The sequence below is a fragment of the Miniopterus natalensis genome, chromosome 12 (assembly GCF_054644295.1).
Source record: "Miniopterus natalensis isolate mMinNat1 chromosome 12, mMinNat1.hap1, whole genome shotgun sequence".
Lineage (NCBI taxonomy): Eukaryota > Metazoa > Chordata > Mammalia > Chiroptera > Miniopteridae > Miniopterus > Miniopterus natalensis.
In genome coordinates, this window is record NC_142092.1 from 54,373,996 (window position 1) to 54,400,775 (window position 26,780).

General features: G+C 35.1%; 1 protein-coding gene across 3 annotated transcripts in view; it reads left to right on the plus strand.

The window, feature by feature from the left end:
* Positions 1 to 24,457, plus strand: part of FSD1L (fibronectin type III and SPRY domain containing 1 like) — a 50,907-nt gene extending 26,450 nt beyond the window's left edge. Inside the window, exons 7-13 of one of the 3 annotated variants that reach the window (XM_087822795.1) lie at positions 1,115 to 1,324; positions 2,719 to 2,817; positions 6,545 to 6,674; positions 10,320 to 10,420; positions 10,863 to 11,114; positions 15,244 to 15,332; positions 17,680 to 24,457. In XM_087822795.1, the coding sequence (XP_087678921.1) occupies positions 1,115 to 1,324; positions 2,719 to 2,817; positions 6,545 to 6,674; positions 10,320 to 10,420; positions 10,863 to 11,114; positions 15,244 to 15,332; positions 17,680 to 17,802 (1,004 nt within the window). In that variant the 3' untranslated portion in view covers positions 17,803 to 24,457. Of the gene's footprint in view, positions 1 to 1,114; positions 1,325 to 2,718; positions 2,818 to 6,544; positions 6,675 to 10,319; positions 10,421 to 10,862; positions 14,385 to 15,243; positions 15,333 to 17,679 lie in introns of those variants that run through there. The other 2 variants (XR_015715414.1, XM_087822796.1) reach the window with 2 other exon arrangements.
* The last annotated feature ends 2,323 nt before the right edge of the window (positions 24,458 to 26,780 follow it).

The following is a 26,780-nucleotide window of genomic DNA, read 5'->3' on the forward strand; positions in this document are numbered from 1 at the left end:
ATCAAGTAAGACCCCTCTATTCCTAGTTTGCTGAGAATTTTTGTCATGAGTGGTTGGATTTTGTCAAATGTTTTTTCTCTGTCCGCTGATATGATGATCATATGATTTTTCTTCTGATGTGATAGATTACATTAATTGATTTAAGATGTTGAACCACCCTTGCATACTTGGAATAAAACTTTTAAAACTTTTTCAGTGACAGAATGTTTAAAATACAATGCCTGTACAGTTTCACACATTTCAGACACATCTGTATCAGTGGAGGACCATGTTCTCCAATTAGCCCGTTGTTATGTAAATGAAACATCTGTTAATGTTGAGCTATGGAAAAATCTCTTATGGAAAGGAAATTGATTAATGTTCATACATGTTAATTGTGGCTCATTTATCCCAATTTATTTTAATGAGTCATAGAACTCTTTGAAGGAACATTTTAAAATTCTTAAGTATTTTGGAGGTTGGGGAGTTCATTTTTGTTTAGTGCTGAGAAATTACAATTATTTTATAAATGAGATTTAAAAAATACATAGAAAATATCTTGAATTATTTTAATTATATTCAAAGCAAGTTATTTTCTCAGTAGCGATTTAATGTATATTCTACAGCTGTTTGAAATAGATTAAAAGTACATACTGAGAAGTAACAAGTCTTTTTTTTTTTTAATATCTCTTTGTTGATTTCAGAGAGAGAAAGAGAGAGGGAGGGGGAGAGCTGAAACATCAGTGATGAGAGAGTCATCATTGATCGGCTGCCTTTTGCATGCCCCCGACTGGGAATTGAACCACGATCTCCTGGATCCTAGGTCGATGCTCAACTGCTGAGCCAGGCCTGGAGGGGCAACAAGTCATTATTGTTTCTTGATTCTTAGCATGTTTGTATTGCTTTTTGCTAAGTAGGATTTAATAAACTTTGAATAAGCTATGAAGAAACTTTGAAACATGAATTTTAAGCAGAGCTTTGAAGAATATATTGCATTTATAGACTGTCTCTTCTCTTAGCCTGACTTAGTTGACTAGTTCAAAAGCAGCAGGAAAACCCTAGTTCGAGTGGCAGACATAAATACTGGGTTACTGCTGTAGTAAATGAGAAATGAGTCTGTTTCTTTTGTCTTCAGTCCCCAAGGCTCCAGAGATAGATCCAGTAGAGTGTTTGGTGGCTGACAATGCTGTAACAGTAGCTTGGAGAATGCCAGAAGAAGATAATAAGATTGACCATTTTATCCTGGAATATAGGAAAACTAATTTTGATGGACTTCCACGCGTAAAGGATGAGCGATGCTGGGAGATAATTGATCATATTAAGGGTACTGAATATACACTGTCAGGTAAAACGACTGCATTTCATGAATCTTTCTCAGAGAATAAACATAATTGTGAAAAGTATTTTGAGTTTTTTTTTTTTTTTTTTTTAAATATATCTTTATTGATTTCAGAGAGAGGAAAGGAGAGGGAGAGGAAAGAGAGAGATAGAAACATCAGTGATGAGAGAGTCATTGATCTGCTGCCTAGCCGGCAATCCAGACATGTGCCCTGACCAGGAATCGAACCCCGACCGCCTGGATCCTAGGTCGACCCTCAACCACTGAGCCACGCCTGGCTGGGCTATTTTGAGTTATTTTAAAAGATAATATTATTAAATTTCTTTAACCAAGTGACTTTTTATATATTCATTATAGAGGTGAATTTCTCTTAAAATATCAAGAAAACCTTCATTTAAATTAATTCTGGATATTTACAACCTGGTAAAACAATGTATATAGAACAAACATGAAGGGGTGTTCTGGAAACAATAGTTCAGAATAACATTTAATTTTTACCTTGGTTTCTAGCAACAAAAAACCCTCAATTTTCTAGATGTATACCCTTCTCCACAAATATTTTTGCCTTTACCCTTTTACGATTACCTTCACTGTACTCATAGTAGAGCTGTGACTTGGTATTAGAAATTTGTTTGTTGGCCTTACGAAAGTCTTTAAAAGGTTATCGCCATATATAGGGGACTTTGGGTATTTGAAATGGCCGAATGTTGCCTGAGTTGTTAAATGCTTCTTATGCATGGTCAGTAATATTAGTAACTTTACCATTGTTAACACCATTTGTCAGGAGCAGGGGTGAAATGTATTACACGATGCATTTCATTTAACCAGCACAATACATCTCATTTACTATTTACAATTATGAGGTTGGTTTTATTATTTCTGTTTATATACAAAACTGTGGCTCTGCCATGTTGAAAGTTCCCTAGCTAGTAATTTTTAGACTGTTTTAATCTAGACATGACTAATTTCACAGTTTTGCTATTAATCCCTATGCTTGACTTTCTCTTTAAATTTATTTTTCACATAAAAAGACAGTGTTCATAAATATAAAAATTCCTTAGGGTGTGTACTTTCCACAAGTTGAATATGTTATTTTAAATTTCAGTATCTATCCTTGAATGAAACATTACTTTTAATGAAGCTTGACAGTACCTTTTTATCACTAGGTTTTAAAAGACCTCATTGATAAACTGCATAACTTATTTCTTTTGAAGAAAATAATAGGCAAATCATTATTTCTCTTATTTCAGCATTATCATTGTTTTAACATAAATTTATATTCTTCCTGAATAAAGAGAAAGTTTCAAAGAGGAAAAGATGTCTGTTTGAAGGTTTATACTCATATTTTTGGAGTAGATTCCTTTACTTTTTATGTCTGATAACCATTTTCATTTTTTTAGGCTTAAAGTTTGATTCAAAGTATATGAATTTCAGAGTGCGAGCTTGTAACAAAGCTGTGGCTGGAGAGTATTCTGATCCAGTGACTTTAGAGACAAAAGGTAAGATAAGTAACTATTTAGACAGCATAAAATAAGACAACATCTGAAGGTATTTGAGACTTCATGACTTGAAGCATTTTATGTATGTTTGCATCCCTCCTCCCCCCACCAGGAATTCCCAACAATAGGAATTTTAAGATGGAGAAATTAGGACATCAGTAGTGCTTTTCATTAGTTTTTCCTTTATCATGGTATTCAGGTAGGTAAAATAGACTGAGATGATAGTCTTACATTCTTAGGTGGGTGCTTAGTTTACAAATTTCAGTTTAGTATAAATATATGAACATCATTGAGATGTGTCCAGTGTTTTCCTAGGGAATGGATTATGGCTCAGTAATGGAGAAGTACCTTTTCAGTTTAGTTCACATTCTCTCTGTTTCCTTAAATCTTATTGTAGAAATTAACATTTATATAGTTTATTAACGTTTACAAAGCACTCTCACAGTTCTTTATTTGATCATTAAAACCATTCTGAGAGATCAGTAGAATAGATATTATTGATAGCCATTTTGCAGAAGAAAGTGAAGTTCAAATATGTTAAATGACTTGTGTTTGATACCTAGATCTAGCTTGGAAAGGTGTGAATAAGAATCTGTTTCCAAGTTCTGTGCCAGCTCCTGTTGAAGGCATTAACCTAGGTGCCTAAAGTCTGAGAGCAATTTGAATTTAGTTAAAACTCCCTAGTTTTAACTCCCATATTTTAACACAGCTTTTTCAGATGTTTACCATTTTGAAGGTCATAGTGCTAGAGATCTCCCCAGTTGTGAGATGATAATTGACTGGGTTTACTTCCAGAATCAGATTCCACACATCTCAATGATGTTTGTATATTTATATTAAACTGAAATTTGTAATCTAAGGGTTTGTAGAGAGAGACTAGTTGATTCTAGTTTTTTCAAACATTTCTCACCTTGGGGATGGACCCCCCTGGGTGTGGGTAGACTGAAACTCAACTGAGGCCCAATGAACAGTGATTTTGAACTTCAGGGAGATCCAGACAAAATCTGTCTTTTAAATAGCTATGGGTCACAGATTTTCTAAAGTTATCCCATAGCACTGGAGTGGCTATTAATGAGAGCAAGAGCTCCAGAGGAAAAGGCCAGGTTTTTAAAAAATGACATGTTGAACAGTTGTTTACTAATTTTCTTGGCTTGCTGCAGCCCTTGTTTACCAACCAATAGAAATAAGGGTATGAGCACAGAACTGGAGAGAAAGGGAGAGGTGGAGATTAAATAGTTGAGGCCTACCAAACTTTCATATCTTGCTACTTACGGTGGAAAATAGTCAACATTGTTATCTGTCTCCCCAGTGTATGTGGCATTATTTCTCTGTCATTGGAATTGTCAAAAGTGATGCATGAATTCTTATGACCAGAATTTTAAAAGTATATTATTCCTTACTTCCTTGTAAAGGTAAATGATATGATATTAATCACAGTTTACTCCCTGGCCTCACGTGATAATGGCTGTAATGTCTTAGGATACCAAGAAAGCAGCCACCAATACACATTGAACCCTTGAAATATTTCTGTACTCTGAGTTTTTGCTACTTTGTTTTCACAGACTTTTAAAGATATGGAAACTAATATCTAGCTGTATTACAGGGTTTATATAAGAGACAGGACTAACATTTGAGACCTCAGTGTGGAAGCCAGTCTTTTAAAAAAACCAAAACTATACAGTATTATTCCTGTTACCTTAGCCTCAGTTGAGGTTCCATAAAGGGATAGCTTCCAAAATTAAAAAAGAAAGAGAGAGAAAAGATTACACCCCTGGGATTGAAAGCCATGCCTTTTTGTTTGAATGCTGTGGTATTTGGTAAGTCTGGTCTCAAGTGACTTGGGGATGATACCTTTCCTGCCACCATTGACTCCACCCTTCTCTCCATCATATGACACATTAGAGAACAACCAGAGGATCTTTTTCTTTCTTTTTTTTTAAATTTATTTTTAAAATAATTTTTTAAAAATCAGCCTTTGGATTTTAACAAGTAATTGAGAATTGATGGCACCTTTGAGTTAGATCCACGTTTTCTTTCTCTCAAAAATGTGGATGCCCTCACATGCATTAGATTACCTAATAGCCAATACAGAGGGTAACCCTGTTTTCTTAAGCCAGTTCATTCTTGGTAGTGCAGTGTCTCAATTTTGCTTAATCCTGACTTTTTAATAACCTGTCTATTAAGGAATTCTTCCATTTTTACTGAAAAGCTGAATATTTCTTCATTCTGTAAGTTCCTGTCTGTTCACATGCAGATTTTGAAAGCTATTAACTTACTTGCATAGAATGACAATTACTAGAAGCAGTTAGGGTTAGTAAATTTGTACTTAGAATGTTGTATAAATAAAGACCCCAGTGAACAACGGGTCAGATGCGAGGTTGAAATTAAAGTGCTCTTTATTGAACAGTAGGTAGAGGATAACTGGATTCTTGATTCACTAGGTAAACATTAGGCTCTCTATGTGAATATTTTGTTATTTGATGATGCATACTTTACAGGCATGCTGAAGCCTTAGCTAGATTCTTAGGTGAAATGGGGTATTGTAAAGGAATATTCCTTCAGTGAATAATTACCAGAAGTTTAAGCTTTGGGAGGGAAATATAACTAACTGAGGCAGATTTGCTGGTAACTATGTAGAAGATGATACCTTGCTTAAGACAGAGATTCTAGGAAATGCATTTATTATAGGAGGAACTCAGCATAACATTGTAATGATTTACCTTCAATTTCCAAAGAGAGGCTATACTGATTTCCTAAATTAGCCGTCCTGAGTAAGTCTTGTGATTAGTACAGATAGTTTCCCCAAATACCAAATAATTTGAAAAGCTTAGTTTTTTGTTTTGTTTTCATTTAAGGAGGAGCCCCTTTCCTTGTCATGTAAAGCATCTCTAGCTCTCTCATCTGTCAGTTCCCTTGCTTCCTGCCTGTTTCTCCATGCTTGTCTTAATTTAAAACTACTGAAAGTTTAAATATGAAATTATTAAGTGTTAGAGCACCTGGAAAATTATGTGTGCTAGGCTCAATAATTTTTGACATCACATCACTTTCTCATCCTCAGTTCTACCAGTGCCTCTTCCTGTTTAGTCGTAACAGTCAACTGGCAGTGGGCTGATATTCTAATAGCAGGAAACTGAGGTCCTTGTGCACTGATGGAGGTTCCAGCAGGAGGAATAGTAGAAACTGCAGTGGCTGTGCCAGGCCGTCATGTTAGCTGGGAGTATAAGATATATAAAGAGTAATGGGAAGTAAAGTAGGGATTAGTAAATGACCACCTTCTCTTTGGGGACTTTAAATACTAAGATTGGGAATTCGAACTTTATTCTTTCTTTTTTTAAATTTTAAATCCTCATCCAAGGACATGTGTTTTTTTGTTTGTTTGTTTTATTGATTTTAGAGAGGGAGGAAATGGGCGGGGGTGGGGGAGACAGAGACAGAGAAAGAAGCTTGGATGTGAGAAGGAAACATTGATCTGTTGCGTCCCACACGCGCGCCAATCTGCGGGGACAGAACCCTTGACCTAGGTATGGCCCTGACCAAGAATTGAACCCGCAACCCTTTGGTGTACAGGATGCTGCTCCAGCTAACTCAGCCACCTGGCCCAGAGCTGAACTTTACTCTTTATGTGCAGTGTTGGAAAAATTGGGTAGGAAATAATGTGATGATAGTTGTACTTCAGAAAGTGGAGATACGCTACATTTTTACAAAATTGAAATACTGTTTTTTATAGCACTTAACTTCAGTTTGGATAACTCTTCATCCCATTTGAACCTAAGAGTTGAAGATACCTGTGTAGAGTGGGACCCTACTGGAGGAAAAGGTCAAGAAAATAAAATGAAAGGAAAAGAGAACAAGGGCAGGTAAGCTAGTTTTTTAAATCTGTTGTCTGGACAAATGCTTGTACACTGGGTCTTACTTGACAATAACATATAGAAATTCATATTCTGTATATCTGATTTGTGATGTGTTAGTAACATGAAAGTGAAACATATAATATTGTGGGTCAATTCTTGAATTCATCAGTAACATTTCCATTACTTTTCCTTAGTTTCTTCCCTAATTCTCTTCTCACACATTTTTATTTCAGTATTCCATTTCTTTTAAGCTATATCTAGAGCATCTTGAAGTGCTTAGAAAGAAGTTCCTAATATAGTTCCTGAATTTTAGATCACCAGTCTTACCTGAAAGTCTGCCTCGCATGGCAGCTTTCAGCATGCACAACCCCAGTGCCTTGCCCCCATCAGCAACCTTATGAACCAGAGGCTTGGGACCTTTAGTTGTGGTTAGACTTATTTAGATAGTCTCAAAGTATGAGTCCTCTTTGTTTTTTAACGGAGGAAAATTTTTCTCAAACTGAAATAAGTTAATATCACTGTGAGTTACATCAGCAAATAAATAAATAAAAGAATTTCCTCATCAGGCTTTTGGTCTAATTTTATTATAAGCTGTTAAATTTAAGTTTTAAAGCACTCTTAACAGTTGCCTATTTTTATCTGACAGTGCCCATGTTACTTCACTGAGGAAACATCCAAGGTGACGATCTTTGTTTAGTTCTAGGATTTAGTATGTCTAGCTTGGCTGAATAACTGTAATTTTTTTCCTTTAACCAATAAGCAGAAGCCACTGCAGCAGCCTTCATAAGCTAAAATATTGCTCTCTGTAGACTGTCTGTATTGCCAGCTTATGTTTGGGATTTACAGCATTAAAGTGTGCTGCATATTTTGATTATATTGTATATGATAACAAAACAATAAGCTCTGCTTAAAGTCTTCCTTGAATGATTTTCCCTTAGCTGACTTTTCTCTGTATTTACTTACCTAGCATCTTTTTGTTGTGCTGTATTCAATATATCTAACTTCACAGCTTTGCTTTTATTTGTATTTGACATGAGGCAGGTGTGAGGTGTTCTGTACTTTATAATCATGCAGTTTTGAAAGCATCAGGGTAAAAAGTAAAGGTTATTAGTGAAATTATTAGGACAGTGCCAGAAAGATCAATCAATTCAAATTGCATAAGTAATAATGTGCTAATTTGAAGACCAACGTATCTTTATCAGAAACCAGAATGTGTTCTTTTCATATATTCTTCCTCTCTTTTTTCCAGTTTATTCACTCATTGGCAAAAGTGATTTCATAGCTAGTATATCATAAATTGTAAAATGCTGCTAGATTTAATAGAGTCTATAAAGTTTCATTTGGTCACTTGCAGATTTTTAGACTGCTTATATTTAGCATTTCATATCATATTATTTCTCTTTCTCCCCTCCCTCCTTTTAAGGGTATTTTCTATGTAGGCTACTTCTGGAATATTATATACATTTATTCTTCCCATAAATATTTGTTCACTGTAGGATGTCTGCTAGATATTGTGGGGTTTATAGAGAGAAACACTGTCCCTGCATTCAAGAAATTTTCCCTGACTTATGTAGATGAGAGATATATCTATTTACAAATAACAATAATACAGGCAGAGAGTATGTGTAATGGTAAGTGTGAATAAAGGAGTTTAAGGGAAGAAAGATTTCTTGAGCTGCCAAGTGTTGAAATGGTCAATTAGGACACTGAGCCAAGCTGAAAGTAACAATCAAGCCTTTTATTCACTGTGATAATATAAACAAGAGGCCACAAAGGAAAGGGTGCTAGCTCTCCCCATGTCCCATTTTTCCCAGCAGAATGAGGTGAGGGTCAGGTAAATCAGTAGATCACAGATGGTGGATATCATCTCACTACTGAGAAAGCCCCAAACAAAAGGCTCATCCTGTTGTTTATAGACCTGAGGACAAGAAGATGGAAGAACAGGAAATGTTCAGAATAGAAGAGTATTCAGACAGAGGGGAGGAAAGTGTCTTTACATTACAGCCCCATCCCTGCCTCCTTCTTGGAGGTCCTGCAGAGGCAGTGGAAAGGGTCTCAGTTGAGGGCCCCCACCTATAAGGGGATCTCTGAATAGAGGTGCCTAAGCTAGGAATGCAGATATGCATATGAGCATGGGGTAGGGGCAGGGGATTGCAACTTCCCTCAGAAACTGCAGTGAACTGGCTGTGCACCAAGTCTGGTGTGGGGAAGGCAGCCCTTCCCCCCAGGCCTTCCAATAAAAGCCTTTATAATTGCCTATGGTTGGGCTTAAAAGAGCACATATAGGATTTTGGCCTGGAGCTGGACTCCTCAAAGAGTTATTTAACTTTGTACGATCTTGGAGACCTTCATGAATGCGATGGTATTTAAACTGGTTCTCAAGGAAGTAGAAGTATGGCTTGCAGTTTGGGAGCAAGAGGAAAGGCATGGAAGCAGATTGTCTCAGTTTAAGGAATACTTCAGCTGTGCTACATTTAACTGGATAGTGCTTTCTAGGGGTGAGAAGGCTAGAAAAGCAGATTGGGACCAAATCAAGAACTTGAAATGCCAAGCTAGTTGTTTGTAGGCAGTAAGGAAGTACTGGAAGATTTTAAAGTAGGAGTTACGGGTATCTGGTAACAGTGAACAAAATGAATTGGGTAGCAAAGAGATCATTCGGAAGCTGGTAAAACAATCCAGAGTAGAGGTAACAAAGAGCCTTAATTCAGATAGGTAAATGGCCAAGGTGTCTTTAGAGAGATTGGGGGAGTGTGGGGGAGGTATGTTTGACATAGGACAATAATAGCTGTTGTACTTCTTGCAAAAATGTACTTGGGCTCAGAAGTCTGGAATGCTGTAGTGGCAGAGTTCTTATTTAACTTTTCTCTGAAATTTAAACTGCCATTCTCAGTAGTTATGTCTGTTTTTCTTTTCTCCATGCCTTCCCTTTATTTCTTTACTACTGGTAAGTTATACATTTTTTGTTTTTTAAATGCAGTGATTCAATATTATTGAAATATTAAATTTTAAGCATCTTTGGGATTGAAATTTTTGAGTTGAGAGTTATTGAAAGGCCTAATACTGTCCACTTTACCGTATCATATAATTTGACACAAGGGAGGTCAGGTTGGATCTTGTCCATTATAGTAGGAGAAATGCTTTTTAATACTTGACAGTATCCTATGCATGGATTTGGGCAATTGCTGTTTCACTTTTTAAGAAGAAAAGATCTAGAACCAGAATACATACTGCTGACAAAAAAGGTTATTTAGTTTTGATTGCAGTAAGTTTGTTTTTGTCTTTGCTTCTATTTAAATTTAACTGCAAGAAATAAATGTAAGCTATAATACATAATCTTTCTTGAGTTCTTTTTTTCCCCTTTGTATCTGATCTCATTTTGGCATTGTTTCTTAGTTCAACTGTGTGTTCTTTGTATAAGCCTTGCTCAGTCTGCATGATATTGGTGTTTTCAGCCTGCTTTGTGTTGGTGACTTCTTACATGTGAGTGCTTATCATTGACAACTCTGTAATAATTCAGACAAAATGAATGGTGCTATTTGTACAACATAATTAAAAATTTTTTCACATCTTCCTTTCATGATTTGTAATTTTAGTTTATGAAACATTCACAACATAGAATCTTTGTCTTTCTTTTTGTTCCTGTTTATATAGAAGTGGTACACCATCCCCAAAACGGACATCTGTAGGCTCCAGGCCACCTGCAGTAAGAGGCAGCAGAGATCGTTTTACTGGGGAATCATACACAGTGCTGGGTAGGATAAAAATAACAGTTCTTCATTATCTCATGCAAAAGGCATCACAGTCTTACTGGTGGGCTTTCTACTCACTCAGAGCTGGAGTGACTGCCTCTGTGTTGAATAAATCTCTGCCGAAGTTTCTCCCTCTTGAAGCCTAATTACTTTGGCAGGTTTTCAAATTGTCTTATTATTGATATTTAAAATTTACTTCATTTTACATAGTGCTCCACATATATGTATAACTCTTGGGGTAGTAGGGAGGATAAGTTCTGAAGCTTTTTATATTCAGAAAAATTAGTAATATATAAGTTATAGCAGATACTCTGCAATTAGTGTCTGTGTATTAACATCGTGATTCAGATTTTTTGTGCCATTTTATTGGACAAGAGATAGGTACAATCTATGTGACTCATAAGGAAGAGGTAAGAGTCAAATTTACCTTTCTGGTCTTTTGCAGGTGACACTGCTATTGAAGGTGGACAACATTATTGGGAGGTCAAGGCCCAGAAGGATTGTAAATCCTATAGTGTGGGAGTAGCATATAAGACTTTAGGGAAATTTGACCAATTAGGAAAGACAAACACTAGTTGGTGTATCCATGTCAACAACTGGCTACAAAACACGTTTGCAGCAAAGCATAATAATAAAGTCAAAGCCTTGGATGTTACTGCTCCTGAGACAATAGGTGTTTTCTGTGATTTTGATGGGGGTAAGTTTACCGATTTTCTCATAATTCATTTCCTCATAGTTGCTTGTGTTTCAGTACTTTTCACTGGTAATCACCTGTAGAGAATTTCCATTAATAGTGTGGTAAGGGTGTTTTGACCTACTAGGATTTGATCACAAGCATAATTTCAGCTCCAGAATTGACTGGAAGGGTGTACAATGTTGGCCTGCAGCCCTACAAAAGTACTTGTCTATAATATACTAAATGAGTCTGAAAGAAAGATTTTGCTAATTTTAGTCTTAAAGCTAAAATTTCTTTTGTCTACTTTAATTCCTTCTTACCTTGTTTTATTATCTGTAAAGAGTGGAGTCAGATTTTTCTAGTTGGGGTAGACCTTAGGAATTACCCAATCTACCTACCACCCAGTATAAAATTCATTTTACATTATCTCTACAGGTAGTTGCCACTCCTGTGCTTGATGAACTTTCTTATGTGAAGTTTATTGTCTTAGAAGGCAGCCTCTTTCATTGTTGGATAGCACTTGGTTAGAAGGTTTTACTTGATTTTGACTTACTTTGTCTCCTAGTAATTTCTGAGACTGTTGCTCCTTGCTGACTGGCTATTTTGAGTCAGAACGCGCCCATGCGGCTGGCTACTTTTTTGCTCTTTTAAAACTACTTTGCTTTCAGACCTTAAAATTACTTAAATTAATGTAAGTGTAGACACGATTTATCTCGTGACCGGTCATCAACATTCAAACACAGAAACATGACTATACTCGTGACCAGTCAGCAAGGAAATACAGAACTATGTTCCCTAATTCACAACATAATCCTTATTTGTTTAAAAACTATTAACATGCTTCTTTTGCCCTGTTTTCCCCAGACTATACTTTCTCTGTACCATTAGCTATTCCTCTTAATTTTTTTCAAACCCTAATTGCTATGATTGTATATTATGTCAATATATTTCTTAAAGATTGATTCTCAAAGTAGGTCACACAACTTCTGACTATCATAGGGCAGTGATTTGGCAGCACAGTTTCTAGCACTATTTTTTTCTTTAATTAAAAAAAAAAATTCCAGTTACAGTTTAGTGGCCAATCACATACCCTACAAAGTGTTCCCCTCAATATTTCCAGTACCCAACTGGCACCATACACAGTTATTATGATATTATTATTATTATTATGTCTTTATTGATTTCAGAGAGAGGAAGAGAAGAAACATCAATGATGAGAGAGAGTCATTGATCGGCTGCCTCCTGCATGCTCCTTACTGGGGATCGAGCCGGTAACCCAGGCATTTGCCCTGACTGTGAATTGAACTGTGATCTCCTGATTAATAGGTCGATGCTCAACCCCTTAGCCATGCTGGCCAGGCTACAATATTATTGACTATATTTCCTATGCTAAACTTTATTTTTTAAAAATATGTTTTTATTGATTTTAGAGTGGGAGAGGGAGAAAGACGTAGAAACATTGATGAGAGAAACATCAGTTGGTTGCCTCCTGCACACCCCTTACTGGAGATCAAGCTGACAACCTGGGCATGTGCCCCTGACTGGGAGTCAAGCCTATGACCTCTCAGTGCACAGGTCGATGCTCAACCAACTGAGTCACACTGGCCAGGGCCCTATGGGACACTTCATATCCCTATGACTATTTTGTAGCCACCAGTCTGAGTTCTGTCAAATTGTCTTTTTCCTCTTATATTAGGCAGTTTGGGTTTTTTGTTGTTTATAAATCAAATGAAGGAGATTATATTTGTCCTTAAGTTTCATCTTAATAGATTTAGCCAAACTTTTCTTCTTGTTAAAATCACCTAAAATTAATTTGATATTTATCTTTTGAAAAATTTCTTGAAGCTCTTTGAATTAGGTATTTGATAAGTATCTTCTCTACTGTCATTTAAATATTTATGAAGATTCTGAAGATGACATACTGTTGAACTAAGGAGTAAGAGTAATTCCCTAGATGCTTCTCTCCAAGTTGACACCTTAAAACCCCATTTTACCATTTTAAGCAACATTGAGTAAATAATTCATGAGCTATCGCTCTAGTTACTTAAAAAAAAGAAAAAATGTTCATATTGGCTTGATTTATTTTTAGGGATGACCTGTCAGTTTTGCTGCATCTTTTTTATTTATTGACTTAGAATCAGATAAGTAATTTTCCTCAGGATAAATAGTAAATTTATTGGCACACTTTTTCTTTTTCCCCTTTTTCAACTACCAAGATAGCATTTGCTTATCATCTTTTGCTTTCTTTCCCATACACTGTGGTTCCTCAAAGATAGTGGTGGGAAGTATAATTGTCGGCCTAGAGCATAGGGTGCAGGAGGGAGTTGTAATGTAGGATGGGATCAGATTTTGAGGGCCTTGAAAAATAATACTAGAGTAGTCTCTTGTAGAAGTTGAGAGAGGGGGGCTTCTGCACATTTTAGAAAACTATAGTCATATGATGATAATTTAACTTTGGAAATACTAGAGAATAAATGGTTAAATGTGGAAGAGATTGCAACATAGATTGGGTAAAAGTGTTCAGGAGGCAGCCTTTAATCAATGGAGGCAGGACCATGTCTATTTTGTTAAGTATTATATTCTTATTGCCTAGAAAGTGCTTTGTACATAGTAAGCCCTTAATAAGTGTTTGCTGAGTGATTAGTAGGAACAAGGGTCTGAGCAGTGAGTGAATCAAGAAGATTTGCTACCTTGGTCTGTGACTCAGTTTGTTGGAGCATTGTCCCGTACACCAGAAAGGTTTCGGGGTTCAGTTCCCTGTCAGGGCACACACCTAAGTTGTGGTTCAATCCCTGGTTGGGGCATGTGTGGGAGGCAACCTATCAATAACCTATCGATGCCCCCCCCTTTCTTTCTCTTTCACTCTCCTCCTCCCTCCTCCCCCCCTTCTCTCAAAAAAATCAATTTAAAAACAACAACATACCCTTGGGGGAGAATTAAAAAATAATAAATAATAATAATAAAAGGAGAATGGATTTGATAGTGTGTTTTGATAGTGTGAAGGTAGAATTCATAGGACTTGATAACTAAAAATGGATTGGAGAGTGAGACAAAGAAGAGTTGAAGATGACTCTGAGGTTCCAGCCAGTATGATCAAGAGGATAATAGTGTCATCAATAGAATAGGAAACAGAGAGAGTCCTGGGGAAAGGTGAGATGTCAGCAGGACAACCATCTGGCATGTCTGGCAAATATTTAGGAATTCAGTGCTAGCACTCAGAAGAGAAGTAGAACTGAAGCTAATCATTAAAGACGGCATCACAGAGTGGCTACTGAAGATTGCACAGAACAAGTAAACATTATTGCTTTGCTATTTACTAACTTTGCTACCATGTTAGGTTGCTTAATATTTTGAGGGAAAGCACCCAGTGTTTTAATAGTAGGATAAATGTTAGTTTCATTTTTTCTCTGGTGGCAGTGGATTTATTAAGGAAGCCTTGTAGAGAGAAAGGAGAACCTGGACAAGCATCGACATTGAGAATAAGGGGAAACACAAGATATCCTCAGGTTAGGCTGTAAACCAAGAGAATAGTCATGGGAGAAGAATTTGAAGAAGTAAGAGTTGTAAGGAGGCCATTGGGTTGGACAGTTAGGTGGTCAAAAAGACAGTTATCTTATTTGCATGATCATAGGTGAAAGATAGACTGTGCAAGGATTTTAAGAATTAACAAAGCTGACGCTGTGATAACTATACTATGATTTCAGAGACTGAAGTATGAATGTGGCTTCAAGTAGTTAGAAGACAAAGTTTAATAGAGTAAACTTTGAATGGTGATAGGATTTGGGCAGAGACTGGTTATGGCAAAAATGAGGAAGAAATCACCTTGGTTTTTACTGGGGAACCATTTTTTAAATAATGATAAAATAAAGAAATAGTTTACAGTTGAATAAGTAGAATACTGCCAGATTAAGGAAGCGCTCTGGAGATCTTGAAAACCAGGGAAAGAGAAATGGATTTTGGCTTTTTCTTAAGCATGTTTTCTATTGATTTTCCAGTAAGAAATTAAGTCCAGTCATTATAGTTTGTAACAAAAAAATTTAATGTTAAAATACTCATTTAGTTACTACTTTTACGCATGCTTTATGTTAGCCTTAATTAGATGTTAATAATATTTTGTATAATAAATAAGGCTTTTTTTCCTTCCTTTTAGGTCAACTTTCTTTCTATGATGCAAACTCAAAACAGTTGTTGTATTCCTTTAAGACAAAATTTACTCAGCCAGTACTACCTGGTTTCATGGTTAGTACCTAATTTATTTGGTTTGGCACCTTTAAGGAAAACATCCTCTGCTGCATATTAGGAAAGCAGAATATCTTATTTTTTTATATTCCCCTCCTTTTCACCAATCCACCTCTCTTAAATCTGTGATTTTGATTGTCTGTATATTTTTGTTGGATTTTGTTGAAGTAAATAATAATATATAAAAGTATGCAAATCATAAGCATGCAGTTTGATGAATCTTCATAGGATTGATTGCACTCACTTTTGTAACCAGCATCTAGATCAAGAAATGGAACGTTACCAGAATCTCATAAGCCCCTTTTGCCCATTTCCAGTCCCTACTGGCTGTCTTCCACAGAGGTTACTATCTTGAATTTTAATACCATATACTCATTTTGCCTCCTTTTCAATTTTGTATAAATGGAATCATACAGTATCTTTTGGATCAACATTATGTTTATGAGGTTTATCCCTGTTATTTTGTGTGGTGGCAGTTCGCTCATTCTCATCTAGTTTTCCATTATATGACTGTCATAATTTATTCATTCTAATTTAGTTGGATACCTGGGTAGTTTTCCTTTGGGGACATTTATAAATAGAACTGCTGTGAATGTTCTAGTTCATGTCTTTTGGTAATGCATATATTGTTTATTGGATATATAACTAGGATTGGGGATGTTAGATCATATGGTATGTGATCAACTATAGTAGAGTTTTCCAAAGTCGTTGGTTATACTAATTTACCACCAGCAGGATTTGAGAGTTTGAATTCCCCCATATCTTTAATAACCCTTGGTATTGTTCTTTTTTATTTTAGTCTTTCTAGTCCTTAGATATGTTACATTGTGCTTTTCATTTGCATTTCCTTGGTGACTAGTGCTGTTGAACACCTTTTTATGTTTATTGGTTGAGTATACTCATTTGTGAAATGGTTGTTCAAGTCTTTTCCTGTATTTCCATTGGGTTTTCCTCCTATTTTTTATTGATTGATTGGAGTTCTTTATATAGTCTGAGTCCTTTTCCAGATATATGTATTGCAAATATCTTCTCCATTCTGGCTTTCCTTTTCCTTCTTATGTTGGTGTCTTTTGATGAACAAAAGTTGTTAATTTTAGTGTTGCTCAATTTATCAATTTATTCATTAGTGGTTAGCACTTTTTCTGTTCTGTTTAAGAAATCTTTATTTACCCCAAGATTATGAAAATATTCTTGTGTTCCCTTCCAAAAACTTTTCCTTGTACGTTTAGATATAGACTGCATTTACATTGCAAGTACAATGTAGAATCGATATGTTTGGTATGAAGTTGGGGATCATGATACAATCTTTAATTCCATATGGATATCCACTTATTTCAGGACCATTTATTGATATGTTCTTTGGCTAATCGTTTCATCTTCTTTTATCCAGTCCTCCCCTCCCCTCTGAGATCCGTCAGTCTGTTCCATGTGTCCATGCCTCTGTTTCTATTTTGTTCATCAGTTTATTTTGTGCATTAGATCCCACATATAAGTTAGATCATATGGTACTTGTCTTTCTCTGACTGGCTTACTTCGCTTAGCATAATACTCTCTAGGTCCATCCATGCACATTTGAAATTCATCTGTGTTTGTTAGTAGCCCCATCTTTTTTATTGCTGAGTAGTGCTCCATATATGTATGTACCACAGGTTTTTCATCTATTCACCAGTTAAAGGACATTTGGTTCTTTCCAGTTTTTGACAATTCTGAATAAAGGCACTATAAACATTAGCTGCTCTCTCTTCACAAGCAAAGCAGTTTTATCTTTCATGAACTCATTCACATTTCTGGTAATTAATAGAATATGGCAAGTGTATTTGGATATTGCTGTTTGCATTTTTCTCAGAAGTCCTTACAGAATTATAAAAGAAGTCTTACTGTTACGTTAGGGAAGAAACTAATGGATTTTACTCTGTAAACAGAAGGGTGTTAGATTGCTATCGTCTCAGAGCACACGTCATCAAAATCCAGAGCAGTACTGGGATAAGGAAGTTGCTCTTTGGGCACTTCTCTTGGTTGTGAAAGTTAGCATCAGTAATGATAGCCAATGTCTTTTGCCTAGGTTAATCTAGTTTAACCTCTAAATTTCTGCACCCCTCAGGTCCCTGCCTTGTGTGCATTTCCAGTGGATTCTGCTGCCACAAATACTCCCTCTGGCCTCTGTGGTTCTAAAAGACCTTGAGTTAGCCTTTCCACTTCCCTTCAGTTCAGAGATGAAGGTTATCTGTTTGGAACTTGTTGATGTTCACCTATGTGGCATTTTGCCTTTCAGGTGCAAAGTTAAGGTTCACTTAAATTCTAATGTGATTTGAAGTCTGACTGAAGCTTTGTTTTTGTCTTTTCTTAGGTTTGGTGTGGTGGACTTTCTTTAAGTACTGGGATGCAGGTTCCAAGTGCTGTGAGAACACTTCAGAAAAGTGAAAATGGAATGACTGGTTCAGCTAGCAGCCTAAACATTGTTACCCAGTAATGCCTACTCAGACTATGTTTGACCCCTCCTTTTGATTGGGTGGCCTAATCATAGAAACTTACGAGTGGTGGAAATGAGGTTTGCTATGTTCTGCTTTAAGGCCTGGAATCAGTTAGCACTTAAGCATCTAGTACCAAGTATTCACAGGAACCTACCGTGCAATATCACAGAAGCAAGCAGTGACTGAGCAAGAAACTCATATTTTGAAGAGCAAATGGGGGAAAAGGCAGTGTTTAAACAGCTACATAGAAACTCATTTTTGTGTTTCTTGGATTACTTTGGCTCTTCTAATATGTTTAGTTACATATGGTAGCCCTAGGGCCTGAAGAAAAAGCATTTAAATCTTGCCTCCTTTACTTTCTTTTTTTCACTTATCACTAAATATTATTTCATTTTTATACTGAAGCTTTTAAAAATATACAGTCCTCTGAGGTTTCCCAAAAATTGAAATAATTGGTTGGGGATTCTAGACAGATTTTCCCCTTTTATAAATGTGTTTTGCTAAATTATCTTCTGTTTTATTGACCAGATTATATATCATTTTCTCTTTTCTAAATGTCATGGTATTTTTCTTGTGGTTATAACTCAAAATAAAGAGTGGATAGTAAGAGTTTCTAGACATAATAGCTTAAAGTCACCCAAATTTCAGTTTTTTACCTGCTGCACTAACAGTGGCAAAAGGATAGTCTATGTATGTTGCCCTGTTTAATTAGACTTTTCATTCCATTGTTTTGGATGATGGGTAAGATTTTTAAAAGCTTTATATTTTTTTATTTTGTTGTCTATTTTAACACTACCTTTAGTAGTTATCTTTGGTAAAATTCCCACTTGGATTTGGTAATAACTGGTAATACTTATACTGATTTTTAACATTTTTAGTAGGAATGAAAGTTTATTAAAGTTATATAGAAGGTGGAAAAACCTACACTACTCAAGTTTTACCTAAAAAAGATAGGCTCTAAAGGGAGGTGCCTAAAACTATTCTTTGCTGAAGTCATTTATATATGCTTTTGATAAGATATGGAATGGTTTAAACAAGCATTTTTTGGGGGAAAACATGTATCTCTGACTTATTTGGCATATAAGTTTTTCAGTCATAACTACTTAGAGGTTATTTTCTCTTAGTCTTTTTGCTTCATTCATTTGCTTTCTAAAGGGGTGTTTTCTTCAAAAAAATCAACATAGAATAATCTTTCCCAAAGTTAGGGAAAATGTGTTAACTATAAAACCCATGGTTATTGAGAACATATCTGTTTTTTAAAAGTCGATTGAATTTGTACCACAAGTCCTTTAAGCCAAACTGGAAGTTATAATTCCAGTAGTATTTAAGACTTCCTTGAGTGTTTTAAAGAGATCTGAACTATTTATATTCTTTAATTTTTGAAACTTTTACTTTCTCTCATTTTAACTTTCATTCTCATTTAAAATGTTGTACAATGACAGCCTTCTTCCAAGTGACTGATGCTGCTTACATTACAGTTGCTATCTACAGAAAGGCCTGTGGAATAGGAATAGCTTATTCTTTCTTAGAGTTTACTGCTTGCCTATAGGATGTTTTGCTCCTTTTAAAACAAATCTAAATGAGGAATTTTATTTGAACTGGGTATTATTTTTCCAGAGGAATTCATATCTGCACCATTGCCTGATGACATATTTGTAATTATAAAGACTGTAAGGGAGTTTAGAGAATGAAATATGTTAATAGATATTCTTTTGATTCTCCAAACAAATATAATTTTCTTTTTAGTTCCTCAAGATAATTTTGATAGAAAGTTTTGGATGTTCTCTTCCCTATAGCAGGGTTATCTAGGACCTAAGGAAACAGGAAGTTATAATTCTCTTCTGTAGAGTCAAACCTGAAAGCAGTAATTTAGTGGTGGAGCTGCTTTATGTGAACTGTTATACATGTATATTTTAGCAAAAATACACAGAAAAAGCCAGAAATTCTTCTATAAAATTTTTTACTATTGTGTCTTATATGATCGTGTCTTCTCTTTAATTCAGTGCCTTCTTCCTCTAAGGATGCTCTTTTTTACTCCATACTCCATGCCCCATGTAGTGTCAACTAATATTTAAGCCAGAGACCATTATGTTATACTGGTGAAGGGCTTCTATTGCAGGGGCATGGGGAAAGGAGATATTAATCAGGGGCTGGTGGAGTGCATATGATTATTTCCTGTGCTCATTTATCATTTGAAACCCTTCATATGAAATTTTCTTGAAAAATTCTTTTGAAGTAATATTATTACTTCAAAATAAGAATCTGAGGTTTATCTCTTACTGTGCTTCTTAAAGGTCTTTAAAAGTAAAGAGCAAAGTGTGTGGGGTTTTAGTTTAGTTGTTTTAAGTTTATTTGTGTTAAGTTAAACTGGAAAAAATCTGCCACCTTCATTTTCGAACTAGAAAATAATCAACTGTAGTGCCTAATTAAATAGTCTCAAGTTAATTTAAGGTTTCAACTTGACCATATATAAAACATTGTCATCAGCATTTAAATTAAAAAATATTGAGCTCTTTTGCTCAATTTAATACATTGTATAAAGTTGGTATACCCTTTCAAACATTCTTTATTGGTTTATTTACTCTGTTTTGACAGGTCAAACATGATTGCTTTCTGTAAAAGAAATGCATGAGAGGTTGACAGTAATGGATGTATCACAGGTCTAAAAAAATTATGTTTTATAAAAACATGCTTTTAGTATTGTATTTCTCTTTTAACAGTTGAATCCCAAACCAGTTTTAGTAAACTGGATAAAGAAATGAAGGAATTGCCTTAAGCACTTTAGAAAAAGAATTTTTTTATAGTTCATTTTGATTCTTTGGGCTGACCATGTGACACGTCTTTAATTTTTAGTAAATATGTATATACCAAACCAACCATTTAATAACTGCACATAGAAATTTAATCTGCTGTGATTCTTTGAATGTTCTCAGTGTAGGTGAACAAATGGAAAGTATTAGAGGCATGCCTGTGTGTACGTGGGTTTAATTCATGGCACGTGTACCATTTTGACAAACCGTGAACTGCTGATGTACAGCTAGATAGACTTGGCCTACTTTGTTCTATAAACAGTTTTTCTCATGTTATCAACTAAATAGACAAATTGGCTTAGTTTTATTTACTCATTTGTGAAATTAAAGCATGAACAATATCACATAATTTTTGTCACTGATCCTTGCTGGTACAAATGATAAAAGTAAAGAATTTGTCATGAAATCTTTTATTTAGGCTAAGATACTCTATCTCATGACTTAGCTAGAATGATTAGTTTTCTTCTATATACTTTTTCCATAAAGTTATAGCTATTTATATTTTTTAATTGTTTCTTTTGGAAACGTAGGTTAAAGTTGGAAAAGGATATTATGGAAAGTGATTATTTCAGAGAGTATTAATTTTAGAAGAGGAAAGTGTAGACTTCTTACTATAAAATATGTGATTCCAGGCTGAAAAAAACTAAAGGCTATATTTTCAAATCATCATAATAATTCTTTTTCAAAAGCTTGTACAGTAAAACGTTGATGTAACAGACTAATTCTGGCGAGGGTGTGTACATTAAGGCCAAGAGTCTGTTATATAATAAAGTAGGTTTTCCAAATGCGTACGTTAAAAAATTTACATTAGTTTACGTGTTTTTACTTATGTAGACATGTTTGTGTAATTAAAATTAAGTATGTATGAAAAGTTTAATTTCACAGAAAAGTTTTCTATATGTATTACTGTAATTTTAAATTTATACTGAATAGGTCTAGTAAATGTGTGCATTCACCAGTCACTGGGATTCACTGGGAGTAAACGAACGCACACAGATGGGGTGTGGTTAGCGCCAGTGGGAACATCGCCAGCATGAGTTAAAACTGCTGCAGAAAGTCATGCCACCTGACAACAGAACCAGTTACCACTCAAGATGCAGTGTGATTATGTGCTAATCATTCGCTGAATATTTTTTACACGTGGTGACTTGGATTTAAGTATGTAGACTATAGTTGTAGACATGTAATATTTATTTTTGTCAGTGAAATTACTACAGTGTTTTTTCCAACATATGGCCTATTTGCTAAAATTTGTTAAAAATAACAGTGAATGAATAAAAAATAACTGTTAATTTAATTATAAGCAAATTTTGTTAAAAGCATTTTAAAATTGAAAGGATGTTAATTTTCACATACGACATATGGACCAGAAATTTTGTCCGTTAAATCCAAAGTCCGTTAAGTCGAGGTCTGCAAAACCAAGGGTTTACTGTATTTGTTGATCAGTGTTCATTTTTTGGCTAAGTTATACCACAAATATTTTAAGTGTGATGTGGCAGTCATACTTTGTATTCAGATTTCCAAAATTAATGAAGTTTGAATTACTGTGCATATAGTTTTGCTACTTTTGGGTGGTGTGATGACAAAGTTTGCATCGTAAAAACAATGTTTTGTTAAATCAGAAAATTTTAAAAGTAAATTTGTTATAGTTTGTAAAAAAATTCACGTTTTATGAGCATATTGCACATAATATGGTTCACTTTTATATAGTCACATAAAATGGGTCTGGAAAAGTTTCTTCCTTGATTTTACTTTTACACTGGATATCTTCTTTTAGGAAAGTATATGGTCAGCATAAATTTACTCAACATCCAAGTAACTATAAAGTTATTTATTATTTTTAACCAAAATATACATTTCATAATGCCAGTACTGGAGCATTATAAGAGGTCATGAATGTTCCTTTAATCATCACAGAAAGCATACCTCATGTTCAGTGTAGTTTTAATTTTGTTTGTATCTTACAGTATTCACATTATGCCAATATTTGTGATCTTGATATGTCACCTATGATAGCTTCGTTACTTGGAATATTTGATTAATGTAAATACTTTAAGCTTTTTTAGTAATTTGGAGTTAAATGGATTATTTAGTATGTTTTGTTTTTGTTGAAAAGATATTTTGGACATACCATATAAAGGTTAGTATTGGCTTATAAATACCAGAGATTGCCATAGTACTTTCTCCTTACGCAATTATTAAATTAAAACAGTATTTGCTATTTCTGCGTCAATATAAGGTAATGACTTGATTTATAACTATTCGAGCTATGTTAGTTTAAACTGATATATTTTCTTAATGGTACCCATTCCGTACAAGTTGTTCCTTTGGAATTGACATAGAAATTTCACAGTATGTAGGGCAGAAGGTAGGTGAATGTGTTTGCTTTGGCTTGGAGCTTGGACCAATTTTTTAAAAAGTCAAAATGTAAGTGGTTGGTAAAAGGTATTTCTGTTAGTATTGAACTTTTTGGAGAGCCCAAGGGTTATGAGAATGCATTTAAAAAAAATATTTCCAATATCTCTAAGGTACCAAAGCACTGAGTCTAGTTTATCATTTAAGGGAGACTCTTTAAAATCAAATTCATAACTAATTCATACTATAAGATATATAATAGCTAAAGTTTTAGAATAACTTATATTAAAAATCAGTAGTCTTTAAAATTTCTGGATATGATATAAAAAGATTTGGCTTCATTTTTTTAAAGTATTTAAAATTAATCACTTTAGCCCTACCATACACTAGGTCTGTGACCTACATAAACCATTTCTCATCTTTGGGCCTCCATTGCCTTATATAAAACAATTGTAACGTCCTCAGCCTACCTCACAGGGCTGTCGTGAGGAATAAGATGAAATGGAGTGTATGAAATCGCTTCAGGCAACTGTAAAATGCCATGTAAACGCAAGGGATTATTTTCAGTTAATAGTGGACTTAAGTGTTTGGATACTTCTAGATGCCATTTACTTTGATAAAGCATGTGCTTGAAATGGTATCATCAGGACTTCAATGGGATTTTAAAAAACAGAAACAAAACCCTGATTAAAATGCCCTTTAACATTTTTTAGTTTATGCATGATGTAGCCTTTTTGTATTTTCTCATCAGGCCTGTCACTCTCTATCAAGACTTTCTAGAACTGTAAGTTTCTCCCATAGCATTAGTGTGTCATTGTAGAGCAGTAGCATAAATAAATGATCCAAGCTGTGTTTCCATCCAGGCATTTGCACTTTCAATTTATGACTCTTCAGTGCCACGTGCAAAGACTGAATTTGGCCTAAATAATTCTTTCCAAACAACCAAATAGTTTGTTGTCATTGGATAAATGATCTAAGGTGTATGTGCCCATTTAACAGTAGACTTTTGTTGCATTCTCATTTTTAAAAAAATACGAAGAAGCATTTCATAACCTTGTTAACCTGGATATCATTTAGTATCTGTTCTAAAAAATTTTGTTTTGCTTTAAATTGGACTTATTAAATGGTTTACAGGTTATTTTTATATATAGGCTATCTGATATGTTATCATTTCGATGTGGTTTTGCTATGCAGTTCTGATAATAAAAATTCTAATTCCTCAGGTTAAAACTTTAAGTTATGGATGAAAAACACAAACTACTTATAATATACTCAGTGCTGCAAACTAATGTTTTAATACGCATATTGCCTCACTTCCTTGGAAACGAGACAAAGCCTTTTAAATGGTTTTTAACTTTAAAATAGTGTTTTCAAAGTGGAGTAACTTGTATGTTGAAATGATTGTATGCTCTGTGTAGAATGACCAAGTTAAATTCTTATGAAAGCACCTGGAATATCTCATCTAAAAATTAAACTTCTTTTTCTCCTATCTTTTGCTTCAGTGCTTGCATTTTATCAGTTCTCATTAAATATATACAATGTGCTTTTGAGGATGACAAGATGGAAAAGTCATAGTCCCTTTGCCCCAAAAGGGGCACTACTTTAGAGCAGCGCTGTTCAACAGAATTTCATGCAGTCATGGGAAGTTCTATATAGCTGCTGTTTGTACAGTGCAGCTATTGATGGAAGTTGAAACATGTAACTATAGGAACTTTGGAGTGTGTCACATCTCAGATTACATTTTGGTAGATGGTAGCTAAGAGTAAAAACTAGAACCTAAGCCGCCTTAGAATTTGTATTCTAACTTGAAATCAGTTTAGGAGGAGAAAACCAATCAGTGACTAGGTGAAGCTGGAGCTCCTGTAACTAAGACCATTTTCATCAAGAGAAGAATGAAGGGAAATGAGAGTCTTGAGTCGTATGGAGAGGAGTGTAACAAAGATACTGAGAAACCAGTAGCCTCATACAGAAGATGGAGTGTGAATTGCTGCAACATTCCTGGAGAACAATTTAGCAATAGCAGGAGTTTAAATAAATACACTTACCTTTGAAAATTTAATTTTATCTCTAGGTATTTCTCTCACATATATACTCACAAATAAGCCAGTGCTAATTGCAGCACTACGATGGCAGAATACAAGCAACCTGTTAACTGAAGAATGGGCTACCAGAATTCCAAAGGTGCCCCTTTTCTAATTTGCTGCAATAGCAAGCTACCATTGTTGTGTATTTAAGTATATTCTGCCCCCCCCCCAATAAATGTTAGAAATATGTAGGCCATTATGGGAAGTGGCTTCTTCAATTAGAGCCCTCCCCTTGGTATGGAGTCCTGCTATGCTAGCTGGATTTCTGTGGGATAAGAGCTCAGGAAATTGTGTGTGCACTGCTTTTCTGTCCAAGTGTTTCCCTTACTAAACTCTATATTTACACTGCACGGTACTAGTAGTATGTTTATGCTCCTTTTGCAGAAGGTCTCTGGGATTAGATTGTGGTGTTTCCAAGTAACTTTACAAAGCTGTTAGAGAATATGCTATTAATGGAAGAGTATTTATGATACGAAATGAAAAAGCAAGTCCAGTAGTATATATGATATGATACCATGGGTATGTACATGCACTTAGACCTGGGCAAGAGGGGTCCCTGCTCTGATCCTCACTCTGGCTGTTCCTCTATGGAATGAAAAAGTGAGGGAACCAAGGGATTGCATCCACTTGGAGTCTGCATTCCTCTGCCCAGGATTCCCTGCCAAACCAGCTTCAAAGCTTGCTTCCAGAATACGTGGGCCTCTTTCCCAAGTCCATCCTGAAGACAGAATGTTCTACAGGTGTATATACACCTGTACTTAAGGGGCGTGAGTTTGTGACTAGTGTGGGTGAAACTTGGTAATGCATACTGGGGAGTCCACATACATGCATACCAGGACCCTTCTGACAAGCTGAAGCTAGAAGTAAAAAGAGAGACTTAGGGGCTTGGGGGAAGAACCAGCTAATCTAGTTAATTCTTACCTATTTAGACACAAGATATTTCAGGGCTGGCCTCCATTTGTACCCTTGCTCCAGGCCCCACAGTGTTGGGGTGGCCTAGGTTGTGTGTGTGCCCTGCATCTGAGTGATTTTTAAAAGATGGATGTTTACTTATAATAGCAGCTGTTTTTACCCATTCTTGTACCCCTCTTCCAACTGGATTGGCTAACCAGATTAAAGCAACTGACTAGAAGGCTCACTGCTGGGCTTCCCCTAGTATCCTGAGAAGTAAGTTATATGTTTACCTCAACTGTTTATTCCTAAATCTGTTTATGCCAATTGCAGTCATTGCTGTAATTAATTTTATGTTAACTATTACATAAACCAATGAACTACAAGTATGAAAAGTTACTTACGAGGAAAGCTGGGCAAAGATGGAGATCTAAAAAAAGTTACTGTCAAGTCAGTTGCTTTCAAGATCATTGTAAATGATAGAGAATTGCAAAAAAAATAATAATAATAAATCTAGGACTCTCAGTTCAGATTCTGTGACTTGTATCTAAGTTCCAGGTCCACTTTAAAGAAACAAACTAAAAATTATACATGATACATTATGTCTGTGGTTTACTTAAGAAAAACAAACTCCAGTCCCTCAATACTTACTAATTTTAAGTATGGATTTGTAATACTTAGCTCAAATCAAAAGATTGGCCAGTGTAAATTCTCTGCTTTAACTGCCTTTTTTAGGTTTACATGGAACAAATACCTTGAAAGGTACTTAGGTACTTCTAAAAACCTGATGATTACTTTCCCCTTTTCTTGTTAATTTTTATTATGACAATTTTTAAA